The following is a 20937-nucleotide window of genomic DNA, read 5'->3' as shown; positions in this document are numbered from 1 at the left end:
CGGTCCCTGTAAGCACGTCCCCCAAGTCACTACTCGTCCCCGCAGCACGACCACATCTCCTCGTCCCCAACGGGTTGCTTCCCATCATCTGCTGCCGCAGCTGTGCGCTCCCCTTGTCACCCCGTCCCTGACGGGGCGTTCCCCACCACCGCTAATCCCCACCCGTTCCCCCTTCTGTGAACGCCGGTCCCAGCAGTATGTCCCACATCACTCCGACCCCACCGGGATGTCCCCAGTGTCATCGACGGTCCCCGTCGAGGTGTTCCCTATCAGGGCCGGTCTCCACCGGGGTGTCCCTCGTGCCTTCCAGGGCCACACAGGACGGCCCCCACCACCCCCTGTCCCCGGCGCGGTGTCCCCCGTGTCTCCCCACTCCCAGTGGGGTGTCCTCCGTGTCTCCCCGGAGCACATCCTCCCCGGCCCCGGTCCCGGTGCCCCGCTCACCGCTCGCTCGCCCCGTCCCGCCGCGGCCCCGCGGGCAGCGCCCGGAGCCGCCGTCGGTCGCGCAGTGACAGCGGGGCCGGGGACCCGCGCGGGCCGGGCCGGGCGAGCGGGGGAGGAGTCGCGCAGGCCCGAGCCCGGCCCCGCCGCTCCGGCCGCCCGGGGGTGCCTGCCCCGGCCCCCGGTCCCCAGACCCTTGACCCCCGGTCCCCCAGCCCAGAGAGGCGGGTGCGGGGCCGCCCCTGCCCCACTCGGTCCCTCGGGGCGGCCTTGCCCTGTCCCCGGTGCCCCGATGCCGCTCGGCTGCCAAGACGCGGCGCCTGGATCCGGCGGCAGAGCCTGAGCCGGGGAAACCCATAGACCCACCCCCGGATCCCCCGCGGACCACCCCTCCCGGATTCCCTATGGATCCTATATGGACGCCCAGAGGCATTGGCTCCTCGATCCTACCCGTATCTCCCCATGAATTCCTCCGCAGGGTTATCCTTCGATCCCCTCCCCATGGATCCTGACACTGTCCCCATCATGGACTCTCTCCCCGGTTTCCCCATGGACCCCTGCGGATTTCTTATGGACTCCAGACCCATAACTCCCCCCAGATTTCCCCCATAGTTCCCTCCTTATGACCCTCCATGATTCCTCTGCTCCACGCGACCCCTGGCCCTGGATCCCCTCCCCATGAATCTCGACATGGTCCCTCCCTCGGACCACTCCTGGATCCCCCACAGATTACCTATGGATCCCCTATGGATCCCCGACCTCTGGACACACTCCCACACACAGTGGATCCCTCTCTATATCCCCACGGACACCCCAAGGGGTTCCCATGCTCCCAGCCCCTCCCCATGGATCCCAATATGGACCCTCTAATGGATCCCATTTGGACCCTCCTATCCGAGGATGCCCCACCACGAATTCCCTTGACCCATAGATTTCCAGCCTCTGGATCCTCCCCCCCTATCCCCCATGGCTCTCCACCCATAGATCCTCCTAGATCCCTCGCCCCAAAGAATTCCAGCTTGGGTCAGCCCAACCCATGGACTCCCTGCTCCTCCCAGATTCCCACCGGATCCCCCATAGGTCCCTCGGAGATCCCCCCACATCTGCCCGCCATAGATCCCCCACCCATGGATCCCGCATGGATCCCCCATAGTCCCTCCTAGATCCCCCCATATCTGCCTGCCATAGATCCCCCACCAATGGATCCCGCATGGATCCCCCACGGGTCCCTCGGAGATCCCCCCACATCTGCCCGCCATAGATCCCCCACCCATGGATCCCCCCCCGGATCCCCCTCCATCCCCCCGCCACGGATCCCCCTGCCATGGATTTGCCATGGATTCCCCCCATGGATTCCCCTCCATCCCCCACCCATGGATCCCCCCACAGACCCCCCCATCCTCGTATCCCCGCCCTTCCCCGCATCCCCGCCCCCGGCCGCTCTGTCCCGCCCGCGGGCGGGTCCCGCCCTCCCGGCGCGGCGATGGCGGCCCCGGTGCGGGACGCGGCCTCGGCGAGCAGCGCGGGCCCGTGGTCGCTGCGGCACCTGCACCTGGAGCTGCGCGTGTCCTTCGCGGCCGCGGGCGCGGGGCGGGTGCGGGGCCGCGCGCGGCTGGAGCTGCGCTGCGAGCGGGACGGGGCGGGCGCGGAGCTGCGGCTGGACGCGCACCCCACGCTGTCCGTGAGCCGCGCCGCGCTCCTGCCGCCCCCCGGGGGGCCCGGGGACCCCGCCGGGCAGGCGCTGCCCGTGGAGAGCCGGCCCTTCGCCAGCTACGGCAGCGCCCTGCACATCACCCTGCCCCAGCCCCCCCGCGCCGGGCAGCTGCTCACCCTCCTCATCGACTACGAGGCGGGCGAGGGGCCCGGGGTGAGCGGGGGGACACCGCGGGATACCGGGCCCCCGGGGAAGGGGGGGACACCGGGGGGACACAGGGCCGGGGGAAGGGGGGAGACACTGGGCCCGGTGAGAAGGGGGGACAGCGGGGACACTGAGTCCAGAGTGAATGGGGGGGCCGAGGAGAGGGTGGGACAGCGGGTTACACTGCGTCCAGGGTGAGCAGGGGGACACCGGCCCCGGGGGGAGGAGACACCGGACCCAAGGAGTGACAGGGGGATGGAGGGGACACTGGGTGCAGGGGGAGGGGGAGGACACCGGGTGTGGACTGGGGGCCACCAGACCCCGGGGGAACTGCAGGAGGACCCAGGGGACACCAGGCCTGGGGTGGGCAGAGCTCCCCCCGGTGAGAAGTCCCTTCCCAGCTCCCTCTGAAGGGAGCAGCCCCTCAGCGGGGTCTCTGTCCCTACCCAGGTGTGCTGGCTGGCCCCCGAGCAGACAGCAGGGAAGCAGAAGCCCTACATGTACACACAGGGCCAGGCCGTCCTCAACAGGTCCTTCTTCCCCTGCTTCGACACCCCCTCGGTCAAGTTCACCTACTCAGCCACCGTGAAGGTAAGGGGAGCCCTGGGAGCTGACCCAGCTGTTCTGAGGGCAGGAACACCTCTGCTCTGGGCACGAGCTGGGAGGGCTGGAGCTGTTCAGCCTGGAGAAAAGAAGGCTTCAGGGAGACCTTAGAGCCCAGGGGTACTCCTGCCTCTCCCCAGCCGCACTGCTGGGCTCCACAGTGTGTGGTGACTGGGAGTTGACCAAAATACTCGATGCTTGCTGCCAAAATATCACTGAGTTGTTGGGATCAACTCACTGTTTAACCTCTCTGCTCTCCTCATACTGCTACATTTCCCTAAGAAATTTCTCTCATTATCACAGAACCCCTAATTTTGCCCCACAGCAGCCCAAGGCTGGTGGGATTCCCACTCCTGGCATTTGTAGCAGCAGGAGTGTGACTGGGACGAGCCAAGTTGGGGGACACAGCTGGAGGAGGGCAGTGATGCTGGGCTATGCTGGATCCTGGTGGTGGTGCTGGGGCTGCCAGACTTTCAGGATGGAAGGAGCAGCTGCTGGTCCCCAAAGGACTAAATAATCCAGATTCCCTCCTTGCCTGTGGGTGGGCACGTGGTGACACCAGCACTGGGCCACTCTGGTGTGCCAGCCTGCTGTGGGCCAGGGAAGCTGCTGTGTGATGCCAATCCAGTGCCAATGGCATGGGGTGGCATCAGCTGGCAATGCTGGAATTGATTTATTTTGCCTCTTGCTCTAATTTCTCTCCTTAAAACTTTGGCAGAACCCCTGCACCCCACAGGCTGAGCATGGGGCTGGGCTGTCACAGAGCCCCAGCGTGATGCTCTGTACCAAAAAAACTTTATTCACTGTGTAGCTCACCCCCTTTTTGGGATGGGGGCCACTGAATCAGTTACCCTGGGCTCAGCCCAGGCCAGTAGATCGGCCACGGGTTCTGTGCTGGCTTGGGAACAGGAAAAACGAGTTGTTGTGCAAGAACCGGGAGGGGAGCCTGCAGCTCTGGGATCTGCATCCTCTGCCCTTCCACACCTGCAACTTCAGCGTTTCCTTATCTCCTGGCACCTCGTGGGGCAGCTTCAGGTGTCCTGGTGTTGCACTCAGCTGAGTGATGCTTGTTGCAGGGATGTAGCCAGGATCCCAGGTGGGAGCTGGGGGCCTTCCTGCTCTGCTCCGCAAAAGCTGCAGTGCCCATGGACCTGGCACCTTCAGTGCTGGGACACCTTTGCCATCAGACGTGTCCCCACTGGGTTAGCTGACCTCCCACTCTGTACATTATGGATCTTGTGGATGTTTTTATCCACGTGTCCAGGTCCCCGAGGGCTTCACGGCTGTGATGAGTGCCACGAGCTGGGAGAAGCAGAAGGATAATACCTTTGTCTTCAAGATGTCCCAGCCGATCCCCTCCTACCTGATCGCTCTGGTTGTCGGAGACATTGTGTCTGCTGACGTTGGCCCAAGGTAAGGGGCTCAAGAGGAGACCCCAGTGCTATCCCTGGCTGTGGGAGCTGCATGGTGGAGCTCCCATGGCAGGCACTTCTGCTTCTCCCTGCTCCGTGGGGCTCTGGAGTGCAGAGACACCAGCCATGAGCATGACCCGGTCAGTCCCTGTCTGTGTCACCAGACTGTGGGTCTGAGGGTGAGGGTCCTTCTCACTCTGGAGAGTGAGGAGAAGCCTTGGTGCCATGTCCCCTCATCTTCGGGGGTATCTCTGGCTCTGCTCATCTCATCCCACATGTAAATGAGGGCAGTGGGTCCCCATGCACAGAGAGTCCTCATCTCCTCACAAGGCTGCTGCTTTTTCAAGTTCTCACCTGCCACTGCAGCCATATGAAAGCCCTTTGACATTCAGACAAGGAAAGAAATTCACAGCAGTTTGCACTGTCAGCCTCTTTCGCTGCCTTTATCAGCAGGTTTATATTTTTCTGTGGAATAAACTTGTGCAGTTTCTGTCTGATGAAGCAACAGGGTGAAAGTCCCCTAATGGTTAAACTTCCTCTTCTCCACGCTTGGCCAGGAGCCGTGTCTGGGCCGAGCCCTGCCTGATCGAGGCTGCCAAGAAGGAGTATGATGGGGTGATTGAGGAGTTCCTGGTGGTTGGAGAGAAACTCTTTGGACCTTATGTTTGGGGCAGGTATGGCTGGAAAGTACCTGAAGGACCTGGTTCCCCAGGGCTGGGGAGGGAGTGTCCCTCCATCCCCAGCCCTGCCCTCAGGAGGAGGGGGGAGGTCTGAGCCAAGCCTTCCCCGGCAGGTACGACATCCTGTTCATGCCACCCTCCTTCCCCTTCGGTGGGATGGAGAACCCCTGCCTCACCTTCGTCACGCCCTGCCTGCTGGCCGGGGACCGCTCGCTGGTGGACGTCATCATCCACGAGATCTCCCACAGCTGGTTCGGCAACCTGGTCACCAACGCCTCGTGGGGCGAGTTCTGGCTGAACGAGGGCTTCACCATGTACGCCCAGAGGCGCATCTCCACCGAGGTCTACGGTGCGTGGCCGTGCCTGGCCGAGGGGTGCTGAGCCCTTGCATGGGTGCTGAGACCTGTGTGGGTCTGGGGTCTGTGCCCTCGGGGCTCAGGGCATCCCTCCGATTGCTGCATCTTGAAAGAGGGGAAGGGCAGCAGCTGCAAATGCCATGGAGCTTTCTGTAAATTGAAAAAGAGTAGGTTTAGATTAGATATTGGGAAGAAATTCTTGGCTCTGAGGGTAGTGAGGCACTGGAATGGGTTGCTGAGAGAAGCTTGGCTGCCCAACCCCTGGAAGTGTTCAAGGCCAGGTTGGATGGGGCTTGGAGCCACCTGGTCTAGAGGAAAGTGTCCCTGCCTATGGCAGGGGGTAGAATGAGGTGGGCTTTAAGGTCCCTTCCAACCCAAACCATTGTATGATTTCTGCTGGCAGCAGAATTGCCTTCACTAAGAGATGACAGATCCTCTCAGCCCCTGCCAGGGATGTGGACACTGTGTCCTTGCCCAGCCTCCCCTTCCTCTTCCTCCCTCAGCTCCCTCATGGAGCTGATACCAGCTCCCCGAGCTCCCCCCTGGACTCACAGTCCTGTCCAGCAGCTCGAGTGTCCCAGCACCATTTACTGCATCCAGGTGAATTTAAGTGGCTCTAAAAACCTCTCAGTGACCTGGCCTGGCTTGCCCCATGCTTCTCTGCAGCCCTGCTGTCCCAATGCCGTATTTTATTGGTTTCCTCCTCTCCCAGCTCATACACTGATGCTGTTTCTCTCCTGTCATAGCACCCACTGTGATCACAGTGCACAGGGGTCTGGTCGGGGTCCCTGAACGCCTCCTGCTTGTCTCTGCCCAGGTTTGCCCTACACCTGCCTGGAGGCTGCCACGGGAAGGGCCCTCTTGCGCCAGCACATGGACGCCACAGGGGAGGACCATCCGCTCAACAAGCTGCGGGTGGTGATTGAGCCAGGTGTGTGGGGCAGGTGTGTGGTGATTGAACCAGGTGTGTGGGGCAGGTGTGTGGTGATTGAACCAGGTGTGTGGGGCAGGTGTGTGGTGATTGAACCAGGTGTGTGGGGCAGGTGTGTGGTGATTGAACCAGGTGTGTGGGGCAGGTGTGTGGTGATTGAACCAGGTGTGTGGGGCGTCCCCGCTGCTGCCAGGGGAGGGGGACAGCGAGGGCTGGGGTGAGGGTGCCCTGCTGGGGTGTTCCATGGCTGGCAATAAAACTGGTGTGGGTGGTGGGACCCGGGTGAGGTGGGATGGGACGGGCTGCACCCAGCTCAGAAGGGGGAATCTTGGTGCACACCAGGGCTGCGTGGTTTTGCAGGTGGGCAGAGGGTTTCTGAGGGGTTTTTGCCTTTTCCTAGGTATCAATCCAGATGATACGTACAACGAGACGCCCTACGAGAAGGGGTACTGCTTTGTCAGCTACTTGGCCCATCTGGTGGGCGACCAGAGCAAGTTCGATGCCTTCCTCCAGGTGGGTGTGATGAGGTACTAGGTGGAGGTGCAAAGTCCTCCAAAACAGCAGGAAGCCAGGGCACAGCAGGACCCTGGGAAGGGCAGGCTGAGCAGGGTGGCTGGGGAGAGGAAGAGGAGGAGGGAAACAGAAATGTTAACAGGGGAATGAGGTGAAAACAGCTTGGCCTTGTGCTGGCAGCAGGTGCTGAGAATGCTCAAGGGTATCCCAAGGGCTGGGCAGCCCCTGTGAGGAATGGGGGTTCGAATGGGCTCCTCGATGAGATGGAGCAAGGGAGGGCTGGGCAGCAGTGCCAGGGTGAGTGTGTCTGGCATCACCCCTGTCCGTCTCTGCAGGCCTACGTGAACCGGTTCAAGTTCCAGAGCATCACCGCAGATGACACCCTCGCGTTCTTCCTGGAGTACTTCCCAGAGCTGAAGAAGAAGGGTGTGGACTCCATCCCAGGTCAGTGCAGTGCTGTCCTGGCCAGAGAACTGGGGTTGCCACTTTGCAGACCAGCACCTGCAGGTGTCAGACCCACCCGTGTCCCTGCAGACCCTGTGCACGTCCCTTTGTGTGTTTTACTGGAGATGCTGCTGGCCCTGGCTCTGACAGAGAAGGCAGGGCACTGGCCAGCTAGGATCAGGCACTAGCCCAGGCTTGAGCATGTGCCAGCTCAGCCTGATTCTTTTTCCATCCAAAGCCAGACCCTGCTCTGCGCTCCAGTGCTGTTTCATGGGGTTTCCATGACTCAGCCTGGTGAGTCTGGTGAGCCCTGGGATCAGGCCCAGCCACCGCCCTGGGCTCAGCCCAGCCTTGCTGGGGATCCAGGCTTGGCAGGAGCTTTTCATGCTGGGGCCAGCTCATCCTGCCAGCAGCAACAGGGCTGATAACCACAAGCACACCCTGAGCCCGGGGTGGTTGAACAGCCTCACCCCGTTAGTCTCTGGTGGTCACTGTCCTTGGGCAAGTTTGGTGGTGCTGGGGACGCCCTGGGAGAAGGCAGTGAGGGGTTTGGGCAGCAGCACCTGGCGTCGGGCTCAGGGAACTGCTCCCAGCTCTCCCTCCCACCTTGGTGCAGGGTTTGAGTTTGACCACTGGCTGAACACGCCGGGCTGGCCGCCCTACCTGCCTGACCTGTCGCCAGGGCAGCAGCTGATGAAGCCGGCAGAGGAGCTGGCAGAGCTCTGGGCAGCCGACGGCTTGAACATGGAGGCCATTGAAGCCGTGGACATCATGGGCTGGAGGACGTACCAGCTGGTCTATTTCCTGGATCAGGTCCTGCAGAAATCCCCCTTGCCCGAAGGTGAGGGCCAGCTGGCCAAAGGGGACCCAGGGTGACAAGCCCCAGTGAAGCCTCATGGCTGGGGACATGAGGACATGTCAGTGGGCCACATGAATGTGTGGCCATCAGCCCATCTCCGATTGCTGTGTGGGTCCTGGTGTCAGGGAATCCTCGGTCGGAGTGGTGGGGGATGGAGAGCCCGGGGAAGTGTGTCCCTGGATGTATGGGGACATATGCAGTGGCAGGAAGGAACCCTGCTGTCCCCAGGCTGGCTCGGCTGTGCTGTCACCTCCCCATGTCACCTCTTTGCTGAGGGATCTCCCCCCACTTCTTGCTGGCCTCTCAAGCCACTGGCACGTGGCTCTGCAGAGCTGCACGGCCTGGGAGGCCCAACATGGGCACCCTCCTGCCCAGAGCCAGCAAGTGCGTGGGGTTCTCCAGAGCTGGGGGTGTGGAGGCCTCAGGAGAGTCCAGGATTGACCAAGGCTGGGAGGATTCCAGAGGATTTTCAGTACAGCTGGGATGGGCTCACAGGGTTCCCTGGGAGCAGGGCGGGGAGCTGGGACAGAGCCCCATGGGGATGGTGAGCACTCCCCTCTCACAGGCAACGTGGAAAGGCTGAGCAAGATGTACCCCAAGATCTCCAAGGCCCAGAACGCTGAACTGCGACTGCGCTGGTGTCAGATCGTCCTCAAGAACAACCTGGAGGCCGAGTACAGCAAAGTCAAGGACTTCCTGCACAGCCAGGTTTGTCCCTGGGCAGTGGTGCCTGTGCCCAGCAGTGGGCCAGTGGGGAGAGATGGGCACGGGGCACAGGGTGTCAGAGGGCCAGGGTTTGGCTCTTGCTCATGATAGTCCCACAGGATGGTTTGGGTTGGGAGGGATCTCAAAACTCATCTCCTTCCACCCCCTGCCATGGGCAGGGACACCTTCCACTAGACCAGGTTTAGCTCCAAGCTCCATCCAACCTGGCCTTGGACACTTCCAGGGATGGGGCAGCCAAGCTTTTCTGGGCAACCTGTGACAGGCCCTAACCACCCCCACAGGGAAGAATTTCTTCCCAATATCCCATCTAACCCTGCCCTCTGGCAGTGGGAAGCCATTCCCCCTTGTCCTGTCCCTCCATCCCTTGTCCCAGGTCCCTCTCCAGCTCTCCTGGAGCTCCTTTAGGCACTGGAAGGGGCTCTAAGGTCTCCCTGGAGCCTTCTCTTCTCCAGGTGAACCCCCCCAGCTCTCCCAGCCTGGCTCCAGAGCAGAGGGGCTCCAGCCCTTGGAGCATCTCTGTGGCCTCCTCTGGACCTGCTCTGACAGGTCCATGCGTGTCCTGTGCTGGAGACCCCAGAGCTGGATGCAGTTCCACTGCATTCACAGATATTTTGCAGACTATTCTGAGTTGGAAGGGACCCACAAGGATCATTGAGTCCAGCTCTTAAGTGAATGGCCCATAGGGGGATCAAACACAGAGCCTTGTTGCTATTCCTGTGTGCTCTCTCCCTGGCCAGGAGTGGGGCGATGCTGGAGGCATTGTGCTGGGGGCAGGGGGGATTCGGGGCTCCTGGGGCTTCATCCCCCTGGATCCAGGGAGGAGTTTGGGGTGTAACCCCCCTCTGTCTCCACAGGGAAAGCAGAAGTACACACTGCCCCTGTACCGGGCCATGTGGGGCGGCTCGGAGGCCACGCGGGCCCTGGCCATGGAGACCTTCTCTGCCACGGCCCCCCAGCTCCACGTCAACGTCCAAAACTATGTGAAGAAGATCTTGGGCTTGCAGGTGGCAGAGGCCTAAGGCAGCCTGGGCTCTGCTCCCTCTGCCCGTGTTCCCAGTGGCAGGACCTCAGTGCCTCCCCCTCACTGCACATTTCCTTATTAAAATGTGTCATTTTTTTCTCTGTTTGTGTTTTTCCTGTTCCCCACGAGCCATGGGCTTCCTTAGCGTGACTCTCTGCTCCTCTTCCTGGGCTCCAGGCTGGTGCCCAAGGAGTGGACCCTGCCAGCCCTGCTCTGGACTGTGCAGGGCACCCTGGGACACTGCTGGCTTCTCCCAGTGCTGGCACTGGAGGGACAGGCCTGGCCTTGTTGCCTGCAGGGCTGGAGGAGCCCATGGCCCTGATCCACACCAATCCTTTCTGAGTTCCTGCCAAGCTGTTGCAGGTTCTGCATGGCAGTGGGGACACGGGGACCTGGCACAGGGTGGCAAAACTGGGACCTGCTGGCTCCAGTGCTCTGGGGTGCTGCAAAGGCAGAGCAGGAGCTGGGGATTGCTTCTCCTCCTTGCTCTTCACCTGCCATGGCACCTGCCCCCCACCCCAGCACGTGGGGCTCACGGTGGGATGGGGGAAAGGGGGTGCTTCTGCTCTTCTCCCAGCTGTCCCCTGAAGGGTTATAGAGCCAGTGTGGCCTACATATTGTGGAGGCTGTGGGAATAGACAAAGTTGGACAGCCACACTGTTCCTTATTCCTTATCAAACATAGGGATATGAGCACTCTCCCCAAAATTCCAGTACAAAACTGCCCAAGGCTGCATGAACACCAGGGAGTCTGCTGGCCATAAAAGCCCCTGAGGTGGCAATAACAAGAACACCCAACTGCCCTGGAAAGCTCACATGACCCCCACAGTGTGTGCTGACCCCTACAACACCTCCCATCCTGCAATCCCTTAAGAAACTCGGGGTATCCTCTTGGGGGTGTGTGTGCACAATCTCAGCACCCTGCACAACAGCAGCCCAGGAGCAAATCACAACAGGCCACAAGTTTTCACACACTAAATCTCTGACCCCACTGTGGTCTCTAGAGCCAAGACTCAGCCCAAACCCAAAACCAAGACACCCGCAGTGCCCATGCACTTTTCCTCACAGGTTGGCTCAGGAGGGAGCTCCAAAGCCCAAACAGTTTGAGAAACTGGAGTCAAGGGGGCATGGTTGAAACCAGCCTGTTTGGCCTGAGAGAATGAGGTTTTCCTGGGCAATGGGTGTCCTCTAGTGGATCAGCATTGCTGGGAATGACTTGGACCATTTTTAGAAGTCGCAGTGGAGAACCTTTCTCCAGCTGCAGATCTGGTTTCCCAGGGAACACAGAGCCTGTTGATACAATTAACATGACCTCGGAAAAGAGACTTCACTACCTATGAGGCATCTGGAAACAATCCCTCTGGTTTAAAAGGTGCCCTTGGCTCTCAAAAGCACCTGGTCTGTCTCACCTGAACAAGCCACCAGTGAGACAAACTGGGTGGTCCCTAAAGCACTTCCCTTGGATTAAATAAGTGACATGTTCTCCACTCACTGACTGCAATGCCCTCAGCACGCTGGAGCACACACAGGCCTGTTATGGGATGCTGAAGAGGAGCTCACAACTGGTACTGCTTCACTGAATGAAAATCTTGGCTGCAAGGGTGGGAATGCGGGGGTTGGGAGCTGCACAACTTGGAAGGGATCCTCCAGTGCTCCAGCCATTCCCACCAGCCAAGCAGAGAGCAGCCCCCTTGTGCAGCTGGAGGCAGGACAAGGTCTTGATTTCCAGCTTGTTGCTCCCTCCCGGGGCTGCCCCGGGAGCTCTGGGCAGGGCTAGGACAGTTCCACCAGCGGACACTTCACCAACACCAGCTCTCTGGTGTTCCCCAACCAACATCATCCAGCAGTGGGGAGAGGTGAAGCTCCTCTCCTCTCTGCTCTGCAGCATGGGAAGCAACTCCAGCTGCTCCTGCATGGGCTGGGAAGGGCACTCTGCCTTCACTCACCTTCCTGCAAAGGCAGCGGCTCACGGAGACACTTCAATATAAAATTAGTAACAAGATGTAACACACTTATTTTTAACAACGTAACCTTCATCAAGCTCGGAACATTTTTTGCCTAATTTTTTCCAAAATGAAAGCCAAGTCAACCATGAAATGCCAGGAGGAGATGTTAATTCTTTATTAATAAATAGATTTAGAAAGGCTTAGCGAGACAGGATTAATGGATTTGATGGTCAGAAAGGACTGCTGTAATCTGCCAGTCTGACTTGCTGTGGAGCACAGGTCTGGATTCCCACAGCCCACCAATCCAGGCAGTTGCACAGGGGCTTATCTGTTAATCCACACCACGGAGTCTCTGAAAAGTCACTACATTCTGGTCTGAGGGCCAGTCCCCCTGCGAACACCACGTGCTCTGTTCCCAGTTCTGTTCCATCTGACTTCCCCTTACAGCCCCCGGCTGGGTCAGCTGAAGCTCTTTAAATAGTATTCTTTAAATATTGTGTTTCAAAGGATTAGTGACTCTCATGACTGCTCGATTTTACAGTATGAAAGTAATAATGGGCTTGATTATGAACTTAGTAACTCCCCAAACCACGTGGAACTAATTCATTTCTGCAATGGTTTCAGTTCTACATTTGAGTAACAAATGTAACAAAGCCCAAACCCTGCGCAAAGATAAAAACGCAGCAGATCCCCGGAGAGCACCTCGGCTGTCCCTGCTGCTCCGAGCTGCTCTAAGTGTGCAGGCAACGAGCAGCTCAGTACAGAATGGCAAACCAGAGGTAGCTCAAAAGTGCCAGTGTTTCTGAGGAGCAAACGAGAAGCTGGATTACCGAGGCATGTCATATGTCTGCGCTCAGCTCCGCACACTGCTTGTCTGAGATGTGGGTAGCTAAGGAGTCTATGATGTCAAGGAGGAGGAGCTGACTGAGCGAGCGGAGATTTGGCAACTTGGAGACCTTCAAGGAAAACAGAACAGAAAAAAAACAGGAAGAAATTAAAACCCTCCCCAAATCACAGCTGATGTATCAGCCTTTTACCCCTGGAACACCCATGGGAAGGTCAGCGAGTCAGGCTGGGCATGGGTGGTGTGAGATCCGTCATGGGGCTGGGCTGCAGGGAACAGACAGCAGGGCCCAGTTAGGGTTTAGAACCAAATTCAGCCTGCTGTGTGGAGGGTTGGGAATGGAGAGCAGGTGGAACCTACCCCCAGCACTGCCCCTCTGCTGGTACTGACAGACCCAGTGCTGGTCACCAACTGAGCACTCTCCTGACAGCAACACCGGGCACCAGCACAGCCTGAGTCCTAAGGTCTCTGGGTTTCCACTGAGAACAAGACTCAGGGCCTGATCTCTTCACTCCTGTGCTCCTGAGGAGAGGCTGCTTTCAGTGTCCATGCTGGTTCTGCTGGCATTCCTCCTGCAGTCAAAGCAGGTCACTGGAGCACTCGCCAACAAAAACCTCACCACATCAGACTGATGAGAATCTACAACAAACTTCATGCTTTTAGACTGTTCAGAAGCTCAACTGTTAGCAAAAAGGAGCTCTACACATTCCTTCCTTCTCCACAACCTCATGGTAAGAAGCCAGTAACCCCTCGGTCTAGAGGCATTCACACACACACAGGGCAGACTGTGCCCAGAGCCCAGCCTGCCTTACCTGAGCTCAGATTATTACCTCCATCCACTCACCCAGCCCAAATTACTTGAGCTGTGATTATCACCTTGGCTCTGGGGAGCTGGACTGTGATAAAGACATCACGTGCATCTTTTGAGGGAAGGAAATGGCCGTGGGTGCTTTCAGAAAGAGCTCAGGACACGTGCTTGTGGTAATATCCTCAAACCAAGGGTCTGCCAAGACTGGGAGGGAGAGAGAACCCCCTTAGCACTGCTGGGAATCCTGCCCCTGCCCCCAGGCACGCACTGTGGAACAGATCAGGGTGTCACTACAAACACATCACAACAGCAGATTTATTAGGGCTTTTGTACAACACTGACACACAAGAGCCTCAAAACACATCACCCAAAGCAGCAAACCTCTGGGAACAGCTCTTCAGTAATGTTCCTGCTGTGGGGAAAGCTCCTGAACAGGCCAAATCCAGAACAGCGTTAAATAAGCTGGAAGAACAGGAGATCCCACAGCCACAGACCCCAGCCTGCCTGAGCCCCGGTGACCCATCAGGCTTGTGCATGAGAACAAATCCCCCTCAGAGCCCGTGGCTGGCCCAGAGCACAGCATCGAGTGTCCGTGCCCAGCCACACCGAGTCACCCAGCCCAGGCCAAAAATCACACACTGAGGCCTCTCAGGCCCAGGGAAAACATTGCATAATTGAGATTTCTTCGTGCACATCTGCTTGACACTCTTCCAGCCACGTTTTGATGAAAAACTGTTCTACCAGTCAACAGTTTAAATACAAAACACTTCCCCACATTCTGGTGAGGAAGTACAGCTGAGGAAAAGCCTCAAGCTCCAACTGCTGGTCTCTGAGTGTCGCAATGTCCATTCCCCCCAGTATGTTCTGGGGACAATCACACCAACCTGTTTGTCTTCCTGTGGCCTTCACAGGGAAGTGAGACTGAGATTTCAGCCCTCAGGGGCTGCAAGGCAGTGAACCCAAACCCAAGGGATGTCCCGTACCTCACAGTGACTGTTCCCCATCCCTGCTGAACTGGGCTGCTCCAAAGGACTCATGAAGCCAGAAGAAAACAGGTAAGAGGAAGACAGGAGCTGTAACTCTCCTCTGGGAGTGATTTCTGCATGCTGGCTCCACTCTCAATGCTTTTTATGCATTTTCAGTTACTTCTGAATGTAAAATGTGTCATGCTCCAGCAACTTTGGCATTTAATGAAGAGCCTGAACACCTCCCTGTCTCCTCTCCAGACACTAACAGGATGTAGCAGAGCTCTCCTTCCCCCAGAGGAGGATTGTGAGTTTAAATATACAAAGGAGAGCAAGCAACTTGAATATTAACTAAGGAATCATTATCAGTAAGTGTGTAGCATCCAGAAATCCCTATTCTATGATTCACCTACCCATTTCAACAATGCTAATGAGTTGTGCAATGAACTGGTGACATGCTGGGGAACTCTCACGGAGGGATCACATTTTACAGGAACAACTAAATGACAACATCATTATTCTCTCAAGTGAGGACAGGAGTATCAGCACATCAGGCTCTTGACCTTTCCTGCCACTAATGCATCATCCTGCATATCAAAACAGAATCACAGAACCATTAAGGTTGGAAAAGACCTCTAAGACCACCGAGTCCAACTGCTGAACATGGAAACTACAGAAAGCTCAGCCAGGACATGGTAATTTACTTTAGAGCACATGACAATATAACATGTATGACAGAGAACACTTCAAGAGAAATATAAACAGCACACTGATAACTGCTAGTAGGGAGAGATTTGTGCCCTCAGTATACAACAAACTTATCCTGTTACATACCAACCCAACGAGGGCAAGGCACAAAATTAACAGCTGGAAATGGAAGCAATTTTGTGTAACAACTGGTTTTGAAGGTCTTCACATTTCCAGACTAGGCTGTTCTAGTCTTTCATTTATTTTTGGGGTGGGAAGTGTGCCCAGCAGTCCTGTCAGCGAGTGTCAGTAACATGCAGCCAGCTCTCAGCTGTCTCACATGAGGAAGAATTAAACTGATTCCTATATTAATGTGTCTTTAACCAAGGCAGTGACAGAGGACAGCACCTCTCAAAAGCCACAGAAAAGATGCAACCAACCTTGGTGAACTGGTGGACGATGATGTGCAGGCAGTGCCTCTTCATGTCCAGGGCCTGGGTCTTGTCAGCTGCCTCTAAAATCTAGAGCAGAAGCAACGATGTGATTTCCCTTCTGCACAGCTCAGGTGCACAAACAGTGTCCTGATGCAGAGCAGGAAACTCCTCTGAGCCAGGGAAACATCTCCATTTTGCATTACAAACTGAATCTTTTCTGAACTATTCAAAAATAAGCCCTGGATTTAAAATGTATGGAGTCCTCAGGAGTTAATAAGCAGGAATTGCTTCTGTTCGTGCTGCAGAGGGTTCAGGAGCTGGCATTGGCACTGGGGGCTTTCTTACCACACATTATCTTTTGTCAGCTCAAACTCCACTCTCAGATCCTGTCAGCATCACTGATAAAACAAGACTAATGTCACCTGCACATCACCACTTGCCCTGGTAGAAATGTCTGCCAGACAGGGTTTGCAGCTCAGCGCTGAGCTTACGGTGAATCTTAAGAAGGCCTTTAGAAACACAGTTCTGCAACGGGGAATGAGGAACTCAGCAGGAGCCAGGTGAGCAGTACCTGCTGAACCCTTTAGCACAGCACAGGAGCAGAAGTGACACAAAAATCAGGTAAGGAACAATGCTGCTGAAGGCTGGGCTCTCACACACGTGCCACTGCCACTGGAAGGGTCTCGGCAGTCTCAGTGACTTGGCACTGGGGGTACCCACTTGACCAGACCCCTTGGCTTTCCTCTAAAACAAGTGACTACTTAAAGTGCTTGGGGACAATTACCTGGAGCACATTCTCCACTGTGACATTCATTTCCAGGTTCTGCTTACAGTAGGCTTGGAGTCTGTTGTTGGAGAAGCCGTAGTAGTAAGGTGCAGCAAAGAGGTACCTGTTCATCCCATTGAGGAATAAACCATAAAGCAAAGGTAAGAGCACTGATGGCAAACACAAATCCCTGTCAGGAGTGACAGTGCAGAGCCTGTTAGTGCCACCCTGACAGACCATCCTCTCACACTGTGCCAGGCAATCCAAAGCAAAAGGAAGGTGACCTGCTGGACATGCACTCGGACAGATCCTTCAGTTCCTTCAGATTTAAGGATACAGGGAGTCTTCAGGAGGCATGTTCACTTCTCCATAGTAGATGTATCTAAGCATGGACTCGAATGCTTGCTTGCTGGGAACCATTTCGCCTATAGAAATGTTCACTTGCCCATCCTCTGGCATGAAGGAGCGGAACATGGCTTCGAAGTAACTGGAAAGGAAAATAAAACTGATGTAACACATTCTGCAGACAGATGGTTTTAGCCAGTATTGTTCAAAGGCTGCAGTTCACAACTACAGCTCCCAGAGCAGAAAATTCAGTTGACAACCTGGGCAAAAACACTGCTAAATTATTTTTTCATATATGTCTGCCAGTGAAAACTCCGAATATAATCCCCTTAATTACCATCAGCACTACCTGAAATTCATCTGTTTCTTGAAAACTAGGACACGTGGTGCTTTGATTTTTGTCTACTTTGCATAAGACCCAGCAGAGAGCTTAAAGTATTATGAATTTCCTCGGTATCTACAGGCTGCCAATCATCAGGGCTGGTTTAAGAGCTGTAAAATGCTTCTGGTAAAACACCACAGTAACTAATACCGAATATTGTTACTGGGACTGGAAAAAAATTGCGACAGTATTTGAAATAGAGATTTTATGAGAACACTTAATGCTTGGCAGAATGTAAGGTGCAGGTCCACAGAACACACAAGTGCAGGACAAAGCCACTTCACCCACGTCCTGAGGAGGGAGAACAGTCTCACCTTCAGCAGGGTGAACTCCTTGTCTCTGCATAAAGTATGGGAACAATCTACTCTGTTATGCACCACTTTTTGTTGTTTATTCATAACTGGTCTTAAATATCAGTAAGAGAAAGAAATTCAAGTTCCACATGATTCAATATGAATGTTCACTGTCAGAAGGCTCCTTCTGACCTCAGTGGACATTTGTTGCTTTCCACTTCACCGAAACCACCTTATGTTTTCTACTCTTGTTCCCTTCCTGTGATTTTACAGATTCTTTGTCTCACAGTGCAGCTTCTCACACATCCTCTGGAGAATCTCTGCAGTTTTAATTTCCTCCTATCTTTCCCTGCTGGGTATCAAATGGAAAAAAAAAGTTAATCACTATAGCTTAAAGGCTTATTACACTCATTGAGCAAAGCTGCATCTTACACTTCTTGCAGATATATAAGTTCCTCCCTGTCTCCTGAAACAATCCAGCTGAGCCCAGACTACCCAGCATGGCACTGTACTCATACAGTGTTTGTTCCAGCTTTAGGACCAGGGCTCACCTGGAGCGGGCTGCCAGGATGGCCTTGTGGGCTGGCCTTGGGTGCCCATCTAAAAGCAGGATGATATCACAGAATTCAGTCCCAGCTCCTTCCAGGTAAGCCTTCATGTCCTGGATCAAGGATGTTCCTGAAATTGAACGTGAGGAAATAAAGACGTGACAGTTCCAAGTGACCAGGCACTGCTGAACTAATACATGGCCAAGCCATAGCTCCAGACCCTCTTTCCTTTGGCACCCTTGGGCTGAGTTTCAGTTAAGCCCTTCTTCATAATTTTAGAGCAATATGAGCTTCATCCTCCCCCATCACAACCCATTCCCTACTGCCCATCCTAGAACCAAACCTGTCAGCTCTGCCCTCTGTTGCTGACAGCAAACACCAGTCATGGCCACAGTGAGAGGTGCTCTCCGTAGATACAAAATCTGATTTTCCCCCTCCCTTTTCATTATTTCCAACCATGAGGAATATAAAATTTTGTATCTTAATGAAAAATCCCAAATCAGCAATAAAGGTTTCTTTTATCCAATATTTTAATCAATCTTTGAAAATACACAATAACTGAGAAACAGAGCACGTTCAAGTCTGATTCCAACTCACTCATATTTTCAAAATTCATCTTTCAATTTTTGATATTTGGATCTCACACCATTTCAGCTCTGGACACAGGAAGTGACTGTGCCACCTCCCACACTGGTGCCTCTCTCGTGCCTGGGACAAATGCCAACCAAAGCCTTTCTACCCAACCTTCAAGGACTGGCTTCCTCCTCTTTCTCTCCAGTTCCCAATTATTTTTTGCAGTATTCGAAACCAATACTGCCAATGCCTCTGAACTTTGCGGCCCCAGAAAATTTCATTTTTACATTCCTTGCTTTGTATGTCAGAATGTTAAAATGTTGAGTAAGAACTAGCCCCAAATCAGTCCTTGATGAATTCCATGATAGAATTGTAAATCAAATCTTTGTCTTCTCCTTATTTCTTGTTCCTTTCACACACACATGCACATACACACACACACACACACAGAGCAGTGCCTTACTCACAAGATCTTCCTCCTCCCTCCTGGTCCTCCTTGGTGAACACTTATGAGCAGGTCGGTTCTCCACCCACCTTTGTCACCCTCCAGCCACTTACACTGACTGTCCACTGCCTTTTTTTGGGTCATTCTTTACACCCTTCTGCTCCTTCTCTCATCTCTCTAAACAGGATCAGGATGGATTATTGCAAAAACATGACTATATTTCCCGTGGCCTCTCATGTGCTTTGATGGGACACTGTTCTGACTGAAACTAAATGAAAAAAGAACTGTCGCACCCTGTCTCGGTCTGGGAAAGAGCCTGAGCACAGTTATCCCAACTGGGAACTGGTGGCCTGCAGTGGGCTGCTTTCCAGGTTGCTTCTCAGGCTAAATAAACCATTAGCAATGCCAAACCAGCCCAAATAATTACTCCATAAAGCATGGGAGTTACCGATGTCGAGCGGCTGGTCAGAATGTGTTCGGACAGGAGGCTGCTGCTTTCTCCGGACAATCTCCACGATGAGGGATGAAGAGAGATGCTCAAACTCCTTCATCATTATGACTTGATTAAAATGGGACTCCTTCACCACAAAGTTCAGGCAATGTTCCTTAAAAGCACACCAATAATAATTAAAAATGTTATGGTTTATTGTTTGAAGTCATCTTAAAGTATCCCATAAACGTGACCATGTTACATGTGCCATCAGCCATCCTTTCCTTAGGACCCTCCATGTGGATCCTGCAGCTGGAACTATCAAACCATTATATCCTTATCCTTCCTATGTGACCATTTAGGGTCCCACTTGAACATGGAAATCAGGACAGTTCTAAGCACCTAGAAAAACTGGACTAGAAATACTAACAAGGAAGAACTTAATTGTTTCCCATGTAGGTGCTCCAAAGCTTTCTAAAACAGGAATCTCAGGAGACACCAAAAACCTCACAGAGCTAACGAAGATTGGTTGCTATCTCATAATAATTCTTAACATAATTAGATACCAGAAGTTAATTAGAAGGGTGAAGAGATCTTAACTCTTGACACTATCCATTCAGGGTCCAAAGAGCCTAAAGGATTCTTTGTGTGAGTTTTGCCTGAACCTTTTACATAAAGGCAGCAAACAGTTCGAGAGCTCTGGCAGGCTCTTGTGTTATAAACTTCTTACAAAAATCAGTGTGGTGGAAAGGTGACAAATGAACCAGACCTAATGCTGAACAGCTAGAGACAAAAAAAGGGCACTTCATTTGCCAGTGTGAACCAAGGCTTTCCCTCAGCACACTTTCATAAGCAATAAATACAATCTACACCAGCTCACCATAAGGTGGGTACAAATTCACCCAAAGAATAGTTACTACTATCTGTTTTCTGCCAGGTTATTTCACCTGGGATCCAAATGGATCTGTCAGGATGAGCAGACACACCTGAGCAGACAGTATACCAGTTCAGGGTGATCCCAACTGACTGGAGCTGTGTGGAAGAGCCCCTGTCACCCCACAGGCAGCCAGGGCACGTGGGGGCACCTGGCTGACCTGAGATTATTACCACCAATGCTTGTGCTTCTGGGCAGCAATGCACCATGGTGCCCTGCACCAAAGGCTGTGCCAGCATTTACATACTTGATGCTGACTCTGCTGCTGTCCTCCTGGATGGCTTTCCTCCCCCAGATTCAGTGCAGGCAAAGTGCCTGAGGAAGTGCTGGTGCATACTGGTTTCTCCAGCCTCACTGTGCTGTCAGCTGCCAGCAATACAGTCACTGGCATGCACAGCCTGAATATCATCAAACAGGCACTGCATGGCCCTGCTCTGGCCCTTGGACTGGGGGCAGGAGCTGCTTCCCTGCAGCTTCAGCAGAATCGATTCTGGGCACTGTGGTGGGATCAGCCCAGCCCAGCACACCCTGGGCTGCAGCCGGGGGAATCAACTCTACCCTGACTGTCAGCAAACACCCAAAAGCCCCTGACCCACCACACAGAGATGGAGAATCACAGGCACATTTTGTTTTTCAGATCAAAGGCCCAAGAACAGAATTCAGTTTTTTCACCAGCCCAGGGGAAAGAACCTGC

At 54.6% G+C, this 20937-nt stretch overlaps 2 protein-coding genes across 3 annotated transcripts in view; one reads left to right on the top strand and one right to left on the bottom strand.

Annotated features, from left to right (window-relative positions):
* Positions 1-1924: 1924 nt before the first annotated feature.
* On the top strand, positions 1925-9945 carry RNPEP (arginyl aminopeptidase). The gene is made up of 11 exons (XM_032710364.1): positions 1925-2308; positions 2750-2890; positions 4167-4315; positions 4872-4988; positions 5108-5343; positions 6168-6281; positions 6682-6794; positions 7130-7238; positions 7855-8079; positions 8663-8805; positions 9678-9945. The coding sequence occupies exons 1-11, from the start codon at positions 1925-1927 to the stop codon at positions 9840-9842; spliced, it is 1896 nt and encodes a 631-aa protein (XP_032566255.1). The 3' UTR covers positions 9843-9945.
* Positions 9946-11940: 1995 nt separating this feature from the next.
* Positions 11941-20937, bottom strand: part of LZTR1 (leucine zipper like transcription regulator 1) — a 35411-nt gene continuing 26414 nt past the window's right edge. The window contains exons 15-20 of one of the 2 annotated variants that reach the window (XM_032710608.1): positions 19328-19484; positions 17865-17991; positions 16631-16780; positions 16312-16417; positions 15534-15614; positions 11941-12745 (exon numbers count right to left, since the gene is read on the bottom strand). In XM_032710608.1, the coding sequence (XP_032566499.1) occupies positions 12629-12745; positions 15534-15614; positions 16312-16417; positions 16631-16780; positions 17865-17991; positions 19328-19484 (738 nt within the window). In that variant the 3' untranslated portion in view covers positions 11941-12628. The other variant, XM_032710610.1, reaches the window with a different exon arrangement.

Source organism: Chiroxiphia lanceolata, chromosome 25, assembly GCF_009829145.1.
Source record: "Chiroxiphia lanceolata isolate bChiLan1 chromosome 25, bChiLan1.pri, whole genome shotgun sequence".
NCBI classification, from domain to species: domain Eukaryota; kingdom Metazoa; phylum Chordata; class Aves; order Passeriformes; family Pipridae; genus Chiroxiphia; species Chiroxiphia lanceolata.
Note: the sequence above shows the minus strand (reverse complement) of the source record. Positions and strands in the feature narration are given on the sequence as shown.

What these genes read in the sequence shown, in the direction of transcription:
- RNPEP (XM_032710364.1), top strand. Translation starts at nt 1,925, where the DNA reads ATGGCGGCCCCGGTGCGGGACGCGGCCTCGGCGAGCAGCGCGGGCCCG. An exon ending in CATCTCCACCGAGGTCTACG is followed by an intron (nt 5,344 to 6,167) that starts GTGCGTGGCCGT and finishes GTCTCTGCCCAG; the next exon opens with GTTTGCCCTACACCTGCCTG. An exon ending in GGGTGTGGACTCCATCCCAG is followed by an intron (nt 7,239 to 7,854) that starts GTCAGTGCAGTG and finishes ACCTTGGTGCAG; the next exon opens with GGTTTGAGTTTGACCACTGG.